This window comes from Stenella coeruleoalba (assembly GCF_951394435.1).
Source record: "Stenella coeruleoalba genome assembly, contig: scaffold_287, whole genome shotgun sequence".
Classification (NCBI taxonomy): Eukaryota; Metazoa; Chordata; class Mammalia; order Artiodactyla; family Delphinidae; genus Stenella; species Stenella coeruleoalba.
Window position 1 is genome coordinate 239,355 of NW_027646108.1, and position 15,584 is coordinate 254,938.

At 37.4% G+C, this 15,584-nt stretch overlaps 1 protein-coding gene across 1 annotated transcript in view; it reads right to left on the reverse strand.

Moving 5' to 3' along the window:
* The window catches only part of LOC307181330 (glutamate carboxypeptidase 2-like), a 64,173-nt gene that overhangs the window by 8,293 nt on the left and 40,296 nt on the right, over nucleotides 1-15,584 (reverse strand). The window contains exons 8-15 of the mRNA XM_079946617.1: nucleotides 14,744-14,842; nucleotides 14,378-14,463; nucleotides 12,642-12,761; nucleotides 10,199-10,281; nucleotides 8,472-8,535; nucleotides 5,819-5,886; nucleotides 3,416-3,507; nucleotides 1,084-1,174 (exon numbers count right to left, since the gene is read on the reverse strand). Of these exons, the coding sequence (XP_079802743.1) occupies nucleotides 1,084-1,174; nucleotides 3,416-3,507; nucleotides 5,819-5,886; nucleotides 8,472-8,535; nucleotides 10,199-10,281; nucleotides 12,642-12,761; nucleotides 14,378-14,463; nucleotides 14,744-14,842 (703 nt within the window). The remainder of the gene's footprint in view (nucleotides 1-1,083; nucleotides 1,175-3,415; nucleotides 3,508-5,818; nucleotides 5,887-8,471; nucleotides 8,536-10,198; nucleotides 10,282-12,641; nucleotides 12,762-14,377; nucleotides 14,464-14,743; nucleotides 14,843-15,584) is intronic.

Below are 15,584 nucleotides of genomic sequence, written 5' to 3' on the forward strand. Positions count from 1 at the left end.
GCAACTAGAGAAAGCCCGTGCACAGCAACAGAGACCCAATGCAGCCCAAAATAATAAATAAATAAATTTATTTAAAAAAACAAACAAACAGAGGCAAGAGATCAAGGAACAAGGGACTTCCCTGGTGGCACAGTGTGTAAGACTCTGCACTCCCAATGCAGGGGGCCCGGGGTTTGATATCTGGTCAGGGAACTAGATACCACGTGCATGCTGCAACTAAGACCTGGTACAACCAAGTAAATAAATAAATTAGATAGAAAAGAAAGAGATCAAGGAACAAACAACATCTCTCAACAGGTAATGAAGCAATGAGTTCAAAATTCTAAGGGTACAGAATTTTCAAGCAAAACTTTGTGCCCAGTCAAATTATTGAAGAATTTTGTGTAGTATAACAGACATGCAAGGTGTTTAGCTGTCATTCACTCTTTTCAAGAAGTGCCTGAAGGATGTGCTCCCAAAAACGTGGAGAGTAAATAAGAAAAAGGAATAAAAATCTGGGAAACAGAAAATCCAAACTACGAGTGAAATGAAGATTCTCTCAGATTTCTTAGTGAGGGAAAATTTCACAGCCAAGAGCTGTGCCACAGGCAGAAAGAATAACCAGAGAACCCAGAGGAGCAGAAGAGCCCCAACGGGAAAAATGGAGTCTGCCAGTTCACCTGATGTGTTTGAATATACTAAGAGTTTGAGGTGAGTTAAGTAGGGATACACGGAGGAAAAAAATGTCTTCTAATCAACAAGGGTAGCACAACTATATATTGAAAAAATGCGATGAGGGAAAGTATTTGGGGGTTGGTAGAAGAAGTGATATAAGAGAACTGAATGCCTAGCTTTCCCAGTAAGAAGTAAATGGATAAATACCTAAAACTGAAAAAGAAAGAAATAGCAGCAGAAGCATATTATTTACAAACATGCAGATTGATATCAGAAGAAACCAATTAAAATACTGAAAGAATTTCAATTTGATGAACATAATCAGAGATGGAACAAGCACGGTGCTTAAGTCGCTTTTTTTGATCAGAATTATTTGTTTAGCTAAAATATATTCATAACTAACCATGAAGAACTCACTGATAGACTTACCCAATCTTTAGTGTACCGTGCTCTGCCTGAAGCAATTCCAAGTCTTTGGAAGAACACTTCAAAATCATTACCAGATCCTAATTTGCTAATCCTTTTAGGGATAAAATACAGGATTATTTGAGCAACTTCTTCACTGAGTACAGATCAATATTAATTAAACTAATCTCCACTCAATACTATAAATATAATTTTTAGATATATTGCGTTGGATATATTTTAGATATAAGCAGCAAAAAAAAAACAAAAAGTGGGGGGGAATGTCAATTCTGATCACAAAATATCTACTTCCATAAGATTGTTTTAGGGAGAGGTGACCATTGTTCTTTTGGGTTTCTGGATCCAATTCCAACCTGTTTGTGTGTGTGTTGTCGGTGGGGGGGGCAGTTCCCCACACCAACAACAAGCGATTCTCCAGGCCATCAGCTGGGTATTCTACAATTCAACTCAATTCTGACATTGTCCACCCAGAGATAGGGTCAGGTCCCACACATTAAGGGCTCAGTCCCAAGAGACTGTTCCCCCCCAACACACAACCACCACCAGTGCTTCTGACCAACTGGCTGTAGATGGGAGGTTCCCATGAGCCCCTCCTTGGGTTTGCTAGAGCTGCTCGTAGAACCCAGAGAAACATATACTTACTAGATCATCAATTTATTATGAAAGGTTATAACTCAAGAGCAGCCAGATGGAAGAGATGCATAGGACGAGGTATGGGAAAGGGGTCAGCACTTCCACGCCCTCTCCGGGCTCACCGGACTCTTCCAGCACCTCCACGTGTTCACCAACCAAGAGGCTCCCCAAACCCAACCCTTTTGGGGTCTTATGAAAGCCTCATTCCATAGTCATGATCAATTAAGTCATTGGACATTGGTGACTGAGTCAACCTCCAGGCCAGCTCCCTTCCTGGGAGGTTGAGGGTCAGACTGAAAGTTTCAACCCTCAAGTCATTTGGTTGGTTCTCCTGGCAACCAGCCCCCACCTTAAGTGGGGTCATATCACCTCATTAACATAACAAAAGACACCTTTGTCCCTCTCATCACTTAGAAAATTCCAGGGGTTTAGGAGCTCTGTAAGAGATCAGGAGGACCAAATATGCACTTCTTATTATGAATCACAATATCACAATTGTATGTTGCTTTTTTAGAAAAAGATTATTGAAGTTGGAAAATATTTTCCTTCACTAACTTTTTTTATTACCTATATTTGTTGTACATGATAAAGTTAAAAGAATCAGATAACTCAGATTTAATTCCCATCCTTAAAAGTTTAAATTATTTATATTGTTATCTTTAATCTCAAACTACTGAGATATTTATTCCTCTTCCCGTGCTTGTGAAGACACAGCTAAACCTGAAACGATGCCTATATTCTTCTTATAACATTATGCAGTTAACAAAACACTTGTTAACTGTATAATGTTCAGAAAAAAGAATCTTTATACAGTGATGAGAGGACAGACTTAGGTGCCATGTGTATATATTACCTACTCAAAAGCGAACCATATTTTGATGGCCTACAGATTTAATTTCAAAACACACAGCAATATTTTGTAAGCAGATAGGGTAGGGGGTCCCTGGAGAAAGAGAACTATGCATGGCTTTCTTGACATAAGACAACTCATTTTTGGCCTAAGCCATTTTGCGGTAAAGGCCTGACCACAATTCTTATCCTTGAACTGGTCTCAGTCATTAATGATCTTAAGGCAGCAAGAGAATTTAGGAACAAATGACTTATCAGGCAAGAGAAGTAACAATAGCAAAGATAATAAATCAGTTGTAAAGACTCCCAGTTCTGTTACAATGGTAAAGATTAGCCTGAAGAACATTCTTGAGCTGTTTTGCAGAATTTGGATCCCCTTGAGCACTCAACCCCCAGATCAGCTGAAACCTAAGGAATGATGATGTTGACCCTTTCTGAACTCAATCAACTGAAGTTTGGACTCTGTCAAACTTTGCCCCAATTCTATACTGAATTCTCCTCTGCTCAACCCCCCTCATGAATATGTATGTACCCTTAACTTGAAACTTCCCCCATTTTGCTGTCCAGGGAGACACTGCTTTGGAAAAGATCCCCAGTACTCTCCTTACTTGCTGCAAGTAATACATCCTTCCATCTAGTGCTCTTTGGGTTGGTTGTGCCATTTGGCTGACACCCACCAGGAGGCAGACCCAGTTTTTGGGTAACAATTTTATTTGTAAACCTAAGTATCACTTTTTCTTTAACAGATATAAGAGAATTTTAAATTAAATTTTTATTATTTGTTGAAAGAAACTACCCTTTTATTTTCAACACAATTCCATACTGAACTTAGTAAAGAGTTTTCTTTGTTCACCTGGGCAAGCCACTGAATTCGGGTGAAGGGCTTTTTTCATTCCAGCTGTCAAAAAGGGATTTACCTTCAAAACCTTCATCAGGACTTTGGAGCTACACAAGTTAAAAGGAAAAAAAAAAAAAAAAAAAAGAGAGAGAGAGAGAGAATACTTATAAATCTATTAACCAGGGAATGAGTAGCCAAATTATATTCAGGAAAATAAGGAATGCAATTCATACATTAGCAGTCATTAAGAATTACAACAATGAGTTTCTCACAATATAGGAAAATGCTCATGTTATTATATATAATGCACCTATTATAAAAAAAAAATACAGGGAGTGTATGGAAAAGAAAGCTATACCAAATTATTACCAAGCCATTGTATTCAGACGAATGGTCACACTGTAAGATTTTTTTTTTTTTTTGGTCTATTTTTCCAAATTAAGGGAGGTTACTCTCAAAAACACATTCATCCTCCTTTTATAAAAAAAAATGAAAAGAAGCAAGCTGGTTAAGGGAAGGTTTGTTTTTTTTGTTTTTTGTTTTTTTTTTAAATATTGCTTTGTGCCAACAAGTTTGTCAAAGTCATTAAATAATACATAACAAAACAAATGCACTAATATCTTATTTAATTAGTTGAGTATTTATCGTAATTGTGTTAAGCACAGGGCTTTCAATACATTTTCAGATTTTACAGATGAGAATTCTAAGGGAGTACAATATGCCCTACTATTGAATGCTAAACTCAGAGCATTAAATGTTATGCCAAAACGTTTAGCACACTAAACTGTAACTAATACTCACTAAACTGTAACTGAATAATATATGGTATAAAAAGTTTTTATTTTTTATTTAATAAAAGTCCTATGCTCTATTTTTTAACAGTTTCAACTCAAAAGATTTTATAGACTACCTATTCTGTGGAAGATTTTTTGTAGATGTCAGCCATACAAAGTTTAATAATACAAATTACACACCATCTACTAGTGGGAACTATAAATAAAAATGTGGAATTCATGTGCTAGGTGCTATAATAGACGTATGTGCAAAGGTTGATGGGAACACAGATAAATTTATATAAACTTGGGGAGAGAGAAGTTATGTCAGCATCTTAAGTCGTAAAATATCAATACATAAAGCAGCAAGATAATTTTATTCAAGCTTACAAATTTACACAAAACTTTGATACAAGGGACAGTACCACTCCATTTATTTTAAGTAATATGAATTTGAAATTATGTATTTAGAAATATATTACTAAAGTCACAGTTTATCACTAAAATTTGAAATACCGCGAATCACCTTCCCCAAACAAAAACAGAATTTTAAAAATCCAAAACTGTCAAGCATCATATAATTTCAAACTTGACCTAGAAAGTAGTGTTTTTGCATTTGTCACAGGGTGCCACCAATCTACCTGGTAAACAAATATAACTGTGAAGCTTCCTTAGCATTGACCTCAAATCACATAAATGGTGGGAATTCTCTGAGACACAATGTTTCAGATATTTAATTTTGTATACACTTCATGGGAATTGTAAAACTGCAGGCACCTGACAGAGATCTTAAGTAACAACATGAATAGATTAGTGCCAAATTAAACTTTTCTATTCCTACTGGAGATGTTAATAAATTAAATTCCATGCTTGGGAAACCAAACCTTAACAATATGTTTAGGATCTATTTAAAATCCCTATCTGAGGGAAATAATTGTCTTTCATGGTAATTACATTTCAATTGGTAATTCTGTTAAATAAGCAAGTTTTTTTATCCTTTCCAGTTCAAATCAGGTAATTAGCAGTAACAGCAAAAATCTGCCATGCAAAACATTCCTTATGCCTACCTTTAGGAACGGTGGCTTTATGGGGCAGGAGAATTAAAATGAAGAGTTGCCTATTGGTCCTATAGAAATTCAGGCACCACCTCTCTGCCAGATTTAGTATGTTGTGCTGCTGTCAGAATTACAATAACTTTAACTCAGTGGACTGAAGCCCACAGCAGGAAATCAGGAATTGGGTACATGGTCTTACCCAGTCTGTGTCCCAGGAGTCAACACCTGGTTTTTCACACATTCTCTTTCTCAATCGGTTAGAAATGTCAACTCTTCCAGAGTCCTAAGTTAATTGGTATCATTATATTAAAGAGTAAAAACCAGTTTTAAAATTAAGGAGTTAAACCGCAGGACCAAGTCCTGGTTCAGCTACTTGAACAAGTTGTGTGACTCTAGTGGCTAATGCTTTTTGGGCTCAGTTTTCTCGGTTTCAAATGGAGATGGTAGACGCAATGCTCTCCATAGACTGCCTCAGATTGGTGTGGGAGAAATGGGCAAAAGTTATAAAACAACACAGATGTTTAACATAATAATGCCACCTCAAGAAAACATCATTTGTAGAACTTAAAATTCCATGTAATTATTTTTACCTCCTTTGTTAGGTTGTATACCAAGCTGTACATAAGTGGGGTACAATCAACTCTCAGAGTGTAGTTTCCTGAAAGACAAGATAGTTTGTTTTCTATTTCATTTCTTTATTTTACTCTTCCACTCAAAGACCATTCCTAACTCCTTAGCCAGAATGATCCCTTTATAACCTAAGTCTGGGGAATTCCCTGGTGGTCTAGTGGTTAGGACTATGCGCTTCCACGCAGAGGGTATGGGTTTGATCCCTGGTCAGGGAACTAAGATCCCGCAACACAAGTGGCCAAAAATAAATAAATAAATAAAACCCAAGTCTGATCAAAACTCTCCAATTCATCACTCAATAAAATTCATCCTCACCATGACGCTTGGTGCCACACATGAAACAACCTCAGGTCACCTCTCCACATCTTCACCTACTCCACCCAAGCAAATATTCTATACAAGAGAGATAATAAAATTACTCACCTCACAGGAATATTGGGTTAAATAAATGTTTATATTTAAACATTGGTTGGTACTTTGTGTGGGCTAAATTCTACATATGAATGTCAACGTGATGGAAACACCTCAAACTGAGGACAGTGGTTCCTTTGAAGAGAGGGTTATTTGAGAATGGTTTCAGTAGAAATTTTCTTTGTAAATTTTGCATTTTAACATTAGAAAGCTAATAGATGACTTATTTTATTATTTGAAAAATGAACAGTTAATACAATTTTAAATATAAAACAAAGTGAGACAAGCTGTATTCCAATCACAGAGTAATGAGTGTGTTATTTGCTCCTGATCCTGAAAATGCTGGGGAGACAATGCAGCATTTTAAACCAGGGAATGACGTAAACAGAAAAATCAAAGATTAAAAAAATGCATTAAAATCAAGTCTTAAAAAAAAAAAACTAGCAATAGAGAGAACATTATTCTACTTTTGAAGAATATATGTTTGATGTACTTATTCTGTGTGGCAAAGGTGTTTCATCTTCAATGTGTGTTTAAATAAGGATAATAAGGAATTCCCTGGTGGTCCAGTGGTTAGGACTCTGTGTTCTCACTGTGGGGGGCCCAGGGTTCAGTCCCTGGTCGGGGAACTAAGATCCCACAAGCCGTGTGGCACGGCCAGTAAATAAATAAATAAAGATAATAATAATCCAAGCTAACATTTTTGAACATTCACCCTGTGCAAGGCACAAGTCTGGGAGTTTTGCAAATATTAACTTCTTTTGCCCTTACAAGAGCCTTTGAGATATGTGCTCTTAGTAACTCTGTTGAGAGGTGAGAAAGTAACAACCTGAGGTCACATAACTATAATAGAGAGTAGCAGTGCCGGGAATAAGGCCAAGCCCTGAGCCGCTAACTAAGGAAAGTTAGAGGAAGGAAGAAAAGATAACTGAAACGCACGAACTAACTTAGGGGACAGTGCAGCTCAGATACGTGGACAAAAAAAGAAAATGTAAATGCCAATGTGCCTCCAGCTATATGCAATGCTCCAACTATTTCTGACACATGGCAGATTTACTAATAAACTAAAGAAAATATTCTATAAGTCCACCCTTCATTCATTTGTTGCAAACACCATTTATTTAATAAGACACTAAGAATCCAGGAATGAAGAAGTAGGATCCTGCCTGTTCCTGGCAGAAAAATATAGTCTAGAAAGGGAGAGGGTTTGTAAAACAAATAATTACTTAATAACAGCAGTGGTGAGTGCTACAAAGATGGCTTCCCAGAAAAAAATAACACTCCTGGGGAGACTGTAAGAATAAGAATTAAACAGATGGTGTGTCGAACAGCAATCTCAGTACAGAGAACAGCAGTTGCAACGGCTGAGAAGTTGCATGTGGTCAAGGGACAGAAAGATTCGTGCGGGGCTACAGTATAGTGAGTGAAAATGGACTGTTTCAGTTTCTTGAAAATCGACTTGAGATTGTCCCTTAGTTTGAATCTCTGTTTATCAAAGCAAATCCATTCTAAAAGGCCTGTCTTCGATGCCTATCTCATTTCTCAAGCCTTTCCTGACGTTGCTATCATTATGTCTTCTGAACTCCAAGATCAGTCTGATAATATCCTTCTGAGAGTACCGGCATATATTAGAATCCTAGACTGATTTATTTTATCATCCATACTGAGTCTTAAACTCTTGAGTACTAGACTCTTCTTTACTAACCCCTAATTCCTTTGAAATCCTGGAAAGTACACTGCATAGAGAGGTGCTTAGTAAATATTTGCTGAATTGAAGGAAAAAATATTTAAGAAGAAAAAATTCTTGGTGAAAGATGAAATCTGGGAAATCAGCATTTGTTTTCAAAATTTGTGTGCATGATATTATGATGACAGTAGTTAAATCATACCTTTTTGCTACCCCATTCTAAAATCATAGAAATCTTTAGTTCCATAACTGACTTATTCATTTAAGAGATATTCACTGAATTCCTACCATAGATAAGGTAATCTGCCAGATGAAACAAACAAATTATAGAGTGTTGTTTCGAGAGCCCAAATCAGCACCCTAGAGCTCACAGCTGCCATGAGCATGACAAACCAGCAGCAAATTCCCTCACCACTTGTTAATGGATTTGCATTCCTAGTTAGTGCATAACTTACGAACTAAACTGCTGTTACTACCAAGATCATATATTTTCCTTTGAAACCAATAATATTCACCTTCTATAGAAGAATCAGCATTAATATAGGCCACACCACGCACTTGAAGAAGTCTGGAATTCTCCTATAATATTAAATAAATAAATAAACAAACAAATAGGAATAACCCCTTTCTAAAAAAACGCACATCTACATTTACTGTATGGAGGTTTCTGAATTAAGTTGGCCCAAGTTCACCCCAAATTTGACATGTAAGATTTTCAAGCATATGTTCGAAAGAATTTCAATAAAGGTCACTGGTAAGAAATAACAAGCAAAACGTTTTTAAGACTAAAATTTGAGATGAGACTATCCACATTCATAATACAGTGAGTGGAAAAGGAGTTGATTTCTTTGGTTTTAGTGGGTAGTTACTATGCGAGGGCTTTCTCTAGTTGTGGCGGGCTGTTCTTCGTTGCGGTGGGCAGGCTTCAGTAACTGTGGCACATGGGCGTAGTAGTTGTGGTGTATGGGATTCGTTGCTCCATGGCATGTGGGATCTTCCTGGACCAGGGATTGAACCCGTGTCCCTTCCATTGGCAGATGGCTTCTTAACTACTGTGCCACCAGGGAAGCCCGGGAGTTGATTTCTTAACCACACTGTGGTTTAATCCGTCAAATTAAGTTCTCCTGTGTTATGACACCACCTACTCGTCAAAACTTTAAAACATTTTTCTCAGCTTTAAAACACTGACAAAGTATAGCAGGATTTTGTTGATATAAGTGGATTATGAATCTCCAAAACAAGCAATTTTCTAAGTGTCCTGACTGTAAGAAATAAAGTGAAAAAACATACAGCTCTAGGTGATGAAAATAAGATGAAAGAGGCAAATCACACCCTCAAAATATTTAGGCTCTCCTTGATGCCAGCATGAATCTTTGTCTACAGGAGCACTACTTTTTTTCCTACCCCAGAGAAAATGGAAGTTTACAGGGCTTCTCATAATTCTTAGATAATAGGAACCAAGTAAATATTTATAGCATGACTAGAAGTTAATGGAATGTTTATTTTGCATATGTTTACAAGTAACACTTCTATTACACAAAGCCAACAATGCAGGCAGGTAAAATTACTTTCCAAGGAGCCTAGTAAATATTCTGTGGTGGGGCATTCCACTTCACTTTTAGCATGATTTAGAGTAGGTCATTACGATATGAGGAAGACAGTACAAGCTCAAGGAATATTTGAATGTAATTAGCTTTAGGAGTTAATTTGAAAAAGTTAAAACATTATACCTTATTATGATGTCCAGTTTCTAGTGAATTTATTTAGCTACTACCACACTCCCAGACAACGAAGATCAAATTATTTCCACAATTGACATTAAGTGGTTTTAAAAGTTCAAACAGGGCTTCCCTGGTGGCACAGTGGTTGAGAGTCCGCCTGCCGTTGCAGGGGACACGGGTTCGTGCCCCGGTCCGGGAAGATCCCACATGCCGCGGAGCGGCTGGGCCCGTGAGCCGGTGCATCCGGAGCCTGTGCTCCGCGACGGGAGAGGCCACAACAGTGAGAGGCCCGCGTACCTCAAAAAAAAAAAAAAAAAAAAGTTCAAACAACACTTAGTTCTCAAGTGACGAAAAAAATTTTATTGTTGATTTTTGAACAAGAATATGTTGCTTCAGACTTTCTGGAAAAAAGTTTGAATATTTTCTGGCTGGATTGACCAGTTATTCTTACATTCTTGTGAATTAAATACTAACTGCTTTATTATTATGAAAATGTATGTTATATCGAATTATCAACTAACCTCTGCCCACTCAGTGGAACCAAGAAGACCAAATTCTTCTGCATCCCAGCTTGCAAACAAAATTGTTCTTCTAGGCCTCCATCCTGAAATATATGTGCATACTTATAAAAGCTGGGAAAATGCATAATATTGCCAAGACATCACCATGCCCAGCATGCCCAGCAGAGTAACAACAGCAAAAATTCATTGGTTGTTTAGGAAGGGTGAATTATGGTGACAATCTTTACTTAATTTCCTTTTGAAAGATTTTAAAGCTAATCTGTCAATACAAAAGAGCACATCTGTATTGAAAAAGGGGGAAATGCAGACATGGTAAAAATCCTGTGAGATCATAAAATATTCTAATAGGTTTATAATGATTGCCTATGCTAGGAAGCCATCTGTGGTCTGCAGCTGCCTAGAGTGAAAGAAGAAAGTGCTGGATGTGGTCTGTGCTCTGAGACAATACAACTGAGAGAAAATCCTTTACAACTCTTCCATGCTGTGTTGGCATCACACAAACAATTGTTCAATGTCAGCTGGTTGTGTGATTTCACTCCATTCTCTGCCAGAATTAGTCAACAGAAGCTCCATTCTCAACACTAGTGTCTGCTGCCGCTGAGAAGTACACCATTCATTAGGACGGTCATATGGCTTGGAGTTATAAATACTGATCTTGAAGTTAAAGAAAGATCTTATTTCAAGCCTTGGTTCTTTCACTTACTAGCAGTATGACCAAGGGAATGTTATTCAAACTTGTTAGGCCTCTTGTTTCTTCACCTGTATACCAGGAAGAGCAGAGTTAAGATAACACTCCTTGATTGTTAGGAGGATTAAATGGAATAATATTTGTAAATATAGCACTGAACAAGTGCTCCAGGCATGTAAGTTATTGTTTGAGTACATATTTCATTTGTGCTTAAGGATATATATCCCTCTAGCTGTTGAGTCCAGTGCTTCATTTTTGTTAAGTATATTAATAGCATTATTCAAATCTCCTGTTAATTATTATTCCCCATCACTGCAGTCTTTTGGCATACTTTGTAATTGTCATAGTGATGTTTTGTATTTACCACAGAAATCTTCTGGCAAAATTACGAAACTTTTTGTGATACTATGAAACACAACCTAATTCACAAGCTATGTAAATTCAGGTCTCCGTAGTTCTATTTTCTTAAAAAATAAGATAGCCGTGTGGAAAAAAGAATAGAGCACCTTTACATTTGATTTCAAAGAGTGACATCACTGTTTTGTGGACTGGGAGACAGAAATCTGAATTTTAACCCTAGTTCTCTGATTCTGCCACACACCAGCTACAAAACGTTGGGTGAATTACTTCATTCTGGAAACCTCAGTTAACTTATTTGTAAAATGAAAAGAGAAATAGCTAAACATATCCCTCCTCCTATGAGTTCAAAATAGATAACACGTGATAACACTTTTTCTCTGAGAGAGTAAGTACCAGGCAAATGTAACATATTTTTACCACATTCATTGTTGCTAAAAAAAAAAAAAATATGCGGGTTCGTGCCCTGGTCTGGGAAGATCCCACATGCCGCAGAGCGGCTGGGCCCGTGAGCCATGGCCGCTGAGCCTGCGCGTCCGGAGCCTGTGCTCCGCAATGGGAGAGGCCACAGCAGTGAGAGGCCCGCATACTAAAAAAAAAAAAAAAAAAAAATATGGATCATATTTACAGCCCATAGACACCTTGTCTGCAAGGTCAGTGAACAAAGTAGAGCTTCTGTTCTCAGTATGTAATGTTTACTTTAAAAACTAACCATTTGAACTCAATTTTATTTTGGGTTTCATATGAAGATTCTAAAATGACTGAAGTAACTGTGCTAGTAGTATAATCTTCAAATCTGTGAGAGAAATCAAAGCTGGGGGTGTGAGAATACAGACATCAAACTTTTGACAGCATCCTATTAAGCAGGAAGACCAGCATTTTTCTGAATTAGCTTTCATGCCCTCAGTCAGTTGGTGTACTTGACCTGAGGCCTGAGGCTGGAAGATCCCAAGAAGCTCACATTTCTCAGACCAGGACGCTTTGGCTTATGACCTAAATCTGGTGTCTACTCTCCAGTAAAGAAACCCATCTCCATCTTCTTTGTTGCCAGAGAAACCACTAATAGTATAATTCCTTTATTTCAGATTATAATTTAATATATAAATATAGGTAATATGAACTTTATTATATAAATAAGTGAATTATTAAAAATGAACATATAAAAATGAATAAACAATATCATTAACCAACATAAGTAATATAGCTGCTAGTTATTGAAAGCTACTATCTACTATTAAGCACTACTAAGTACTCTATGCTACTAAGATGATATAATTTGCATGCAACCTCTCTGCCGTGTTTCACACAAACCTATGAAGTGGTATTTTTATACTCACTTTACTGAGGACCAAACTGAGATTCAGAAAAAATGGTCTTTTTACATTTTGCTTACATTACCTTCTTTTTTCAGCTTTCCAAAACTCCTGACAATTTCCTGAACAACAGCTGCTCCACTCTGAGGGTCAATGCCACCAAATACCCAAGAGTCACGGTGACCTCCAAGAATGACATATCTGTCTAGAAAGCATCATTGCAAAATTACTTGCCATTACAGGTCAAGAATAGAGGAAATTGCAAATGACTCAATAGCATCTAAACACAAAGCACTCAGGACTCAAGTTAAGATAGCAAAGGTTCCTGAAGACTTTTGTAAATGTATCACTTTGCTCTGAATTTGATGTATGAAGAAAATATGAATGTGATAAGCAAATGTATACTTCAATTAATTACAGTAATTATAAGTATGTAAGTAATGATAAGTGAGTATAAAAGTATCCTTATCCATTTCTTTATATAATTCTCTGTTACTTCTCTCTTACCTATTTACACTATGTTTCCAGTATTTTCAGAGTAAGAGAACACAGTGGCCAAATAATGATTTCTCCACTTCCTAATCCTTCTACTTAGTTTTTAACGTACAGCTCAAAGATTCTACCTCTCTATGATCTGTTTCTATTTTCTGCAGGGAGAGGGAATTGCACCCCTATCCAGCTTTCTGGGCAGTCTTTTCATATTGATAAAGCATTTACCATGGGGCTTCCCTGGTGGCACAGTGGTTAAGAATCTGCCTGCCAATGCAGGGGACACAGGTTCAAGCCCTGTTCCGGGAAGACCCCACATGCCACAGGGCAACTAAGCTCGAGTGCCACAACTACTGAGCCTGTGCTCTAGAGCCCGCGAGCCACAACTGCTGAGCCCGAGTGCCTAGAGCCTGTGCTCTACAACAAGAGAAGCCACTGCAACGAGAAGCCCGCACACCACAACAGAGTAGCCCACGCTCGCCTCAACTAGAGAAAAACCTGCATGCAAAACAAAGTAAAAGGATTTTTTAAAAAAAGCATTTACCACACTTAACAGTAGGGATCTTCATGTCTCTGGTCTGTGTCTTTTTAAAAAATCCCTCCATCCCCAAAGCCTAGCACAGAGCTAGCACAAAATATGTACTCAGTGAGATTCAATAAATACCCAGTGGTACATTGTTTAGTGCTCATTGGAAGCACATCAATATTCTTTATCCCTGAAAGAAAGTCCTGGCTGCTTGCACAAGAGATATTCAGTTTAATTCTGTCTGTTTGGGTAGGAAATATAACCATATAGTGCCTAAGGAAACAAACATAATAAAGTAAGATTATTTTCAAATGTATCATCGAGCAGGTTATCTGAAATCATATGGAAATCACGTGTATATATATTCCACCCATTTCAGTGTAAAAAAAAAAACCATGTAAAGGACTCATTAACTTCCGGTTATCTTAATTTTCTAAGAGTGTTACTTATCGTTGTAATGAAGATATTTCTCCAGGTAAAATATGCGGTAAGGAAATCCAGAAAGCTCAGATTAAACACCTGTAAACCATCTCTCCTTGATCTTCCTCTCTCGGTCCTTTAATTGAAGCATGCATAGTTTATCAACAACCTCGGTCATCTGACCAATCTAGTCCCAACATTTACTTTCTTCACAACATGCATCACAATGTAAAATTACCTCCTATTGATCTATTTTGTGTTTATGTGAGTTCCATTAGGACAAAGAGTTGCTTTGCTTTGTTCACCTTACATTCCCAGAGCTCAGAGCAGTCCCTGGCACCGAAGAATTGCCCGATCGATATTTGCTGAGCAAATGATCAATTTACCTGGCTCCACTGCCCCTCTGAGAGTTCCAATCACATTGTAAATTCTTTTCACTTTATTGTTGGAATGGATGTGCATCTTGACTTTTCTAATGCAAAAATAAAGGACACAGACTAAAAATGCTGGTTAACAGCTTGCCACCCACAATTTTTAAATCTGACATTGTTTTGAATATTTCTAAAGGCACACAGGCAATAATTGCATTGACCAATTGTCCAATTGTGAGGATATATGTGTATTCCCCTTTTCAACCTGTTGTTATGTCTCCTGCTGGTAGTAGATTTTACTTTTCAGTCATCCTCTGTAATTGTTTTTTGAAAAAGCTTTCCTCCTCCTAAAGAGAGTTATTATAAAAATAGTCTCTTAACTTGGTAGAGAAGTTTCCAGTAAATCCAGGTCCAACATTGTAGGGCACGTGGAGGCTTCCTTTCCAGCTGTGATCTGGTGGTGCTGATGCACCCATTTTTCTGTTGAACACAAAAAATATTATTAGCTGAAGGAAACCTTTGAAGTTATAAGTTAAAATGTCCTTGAACTTGTTTTCTTGAGTGCCTGCTCATAATAGCTTCTATGAGTCATGGTAGTACAAAGTGCTTTGCATAGGGATATGCCATTTAACTCAATACACCTCTTATGAGGTGGTTCTGCTATTAATCCCCACTTCAAAGATAAGGAGGGTGAGGCTTAGAGAGATTAGGTAACATGCCCAAAGTCAAGCAGCTGATTAGTGGTACAATCGAGATTCAAACACTTGGTAAGAATTTGGACTCTGTGTTACCAGTTTCCAACAGTAAATCATGTGAAAAGTGCTCTCAAGAGCATGCCCTGAAGAAACAGCAGGTGTCAAACTCTTTGGAATTTCCCATTATGTTATTTCTCCCACTGATACATACATTCCCAAATACATGTATGGTCATCCTTTACAAAGTACTTTTGCACTCATCTATTAGGAAGGGAGGAAGGGCAAAGGAAGGGATGTCACTTCAACCAACAGCCCCTCAAAGCTTTATACACTATTTATTTTTTTAATTCAAAAGGGTGGAAAGATTCAGGTGGACCAGCCCATATATGCCACTAGCCGTGGTTATCTCTCACCAGGTGATTGAGAAAAATAATATGATAATATCTGTGGAATGGTGAGGTTCTTCCTGTTTCATATCAGCATATCTTCCTTTACTGTTTAAGAGCATGGATTGACTTATTCTTGAT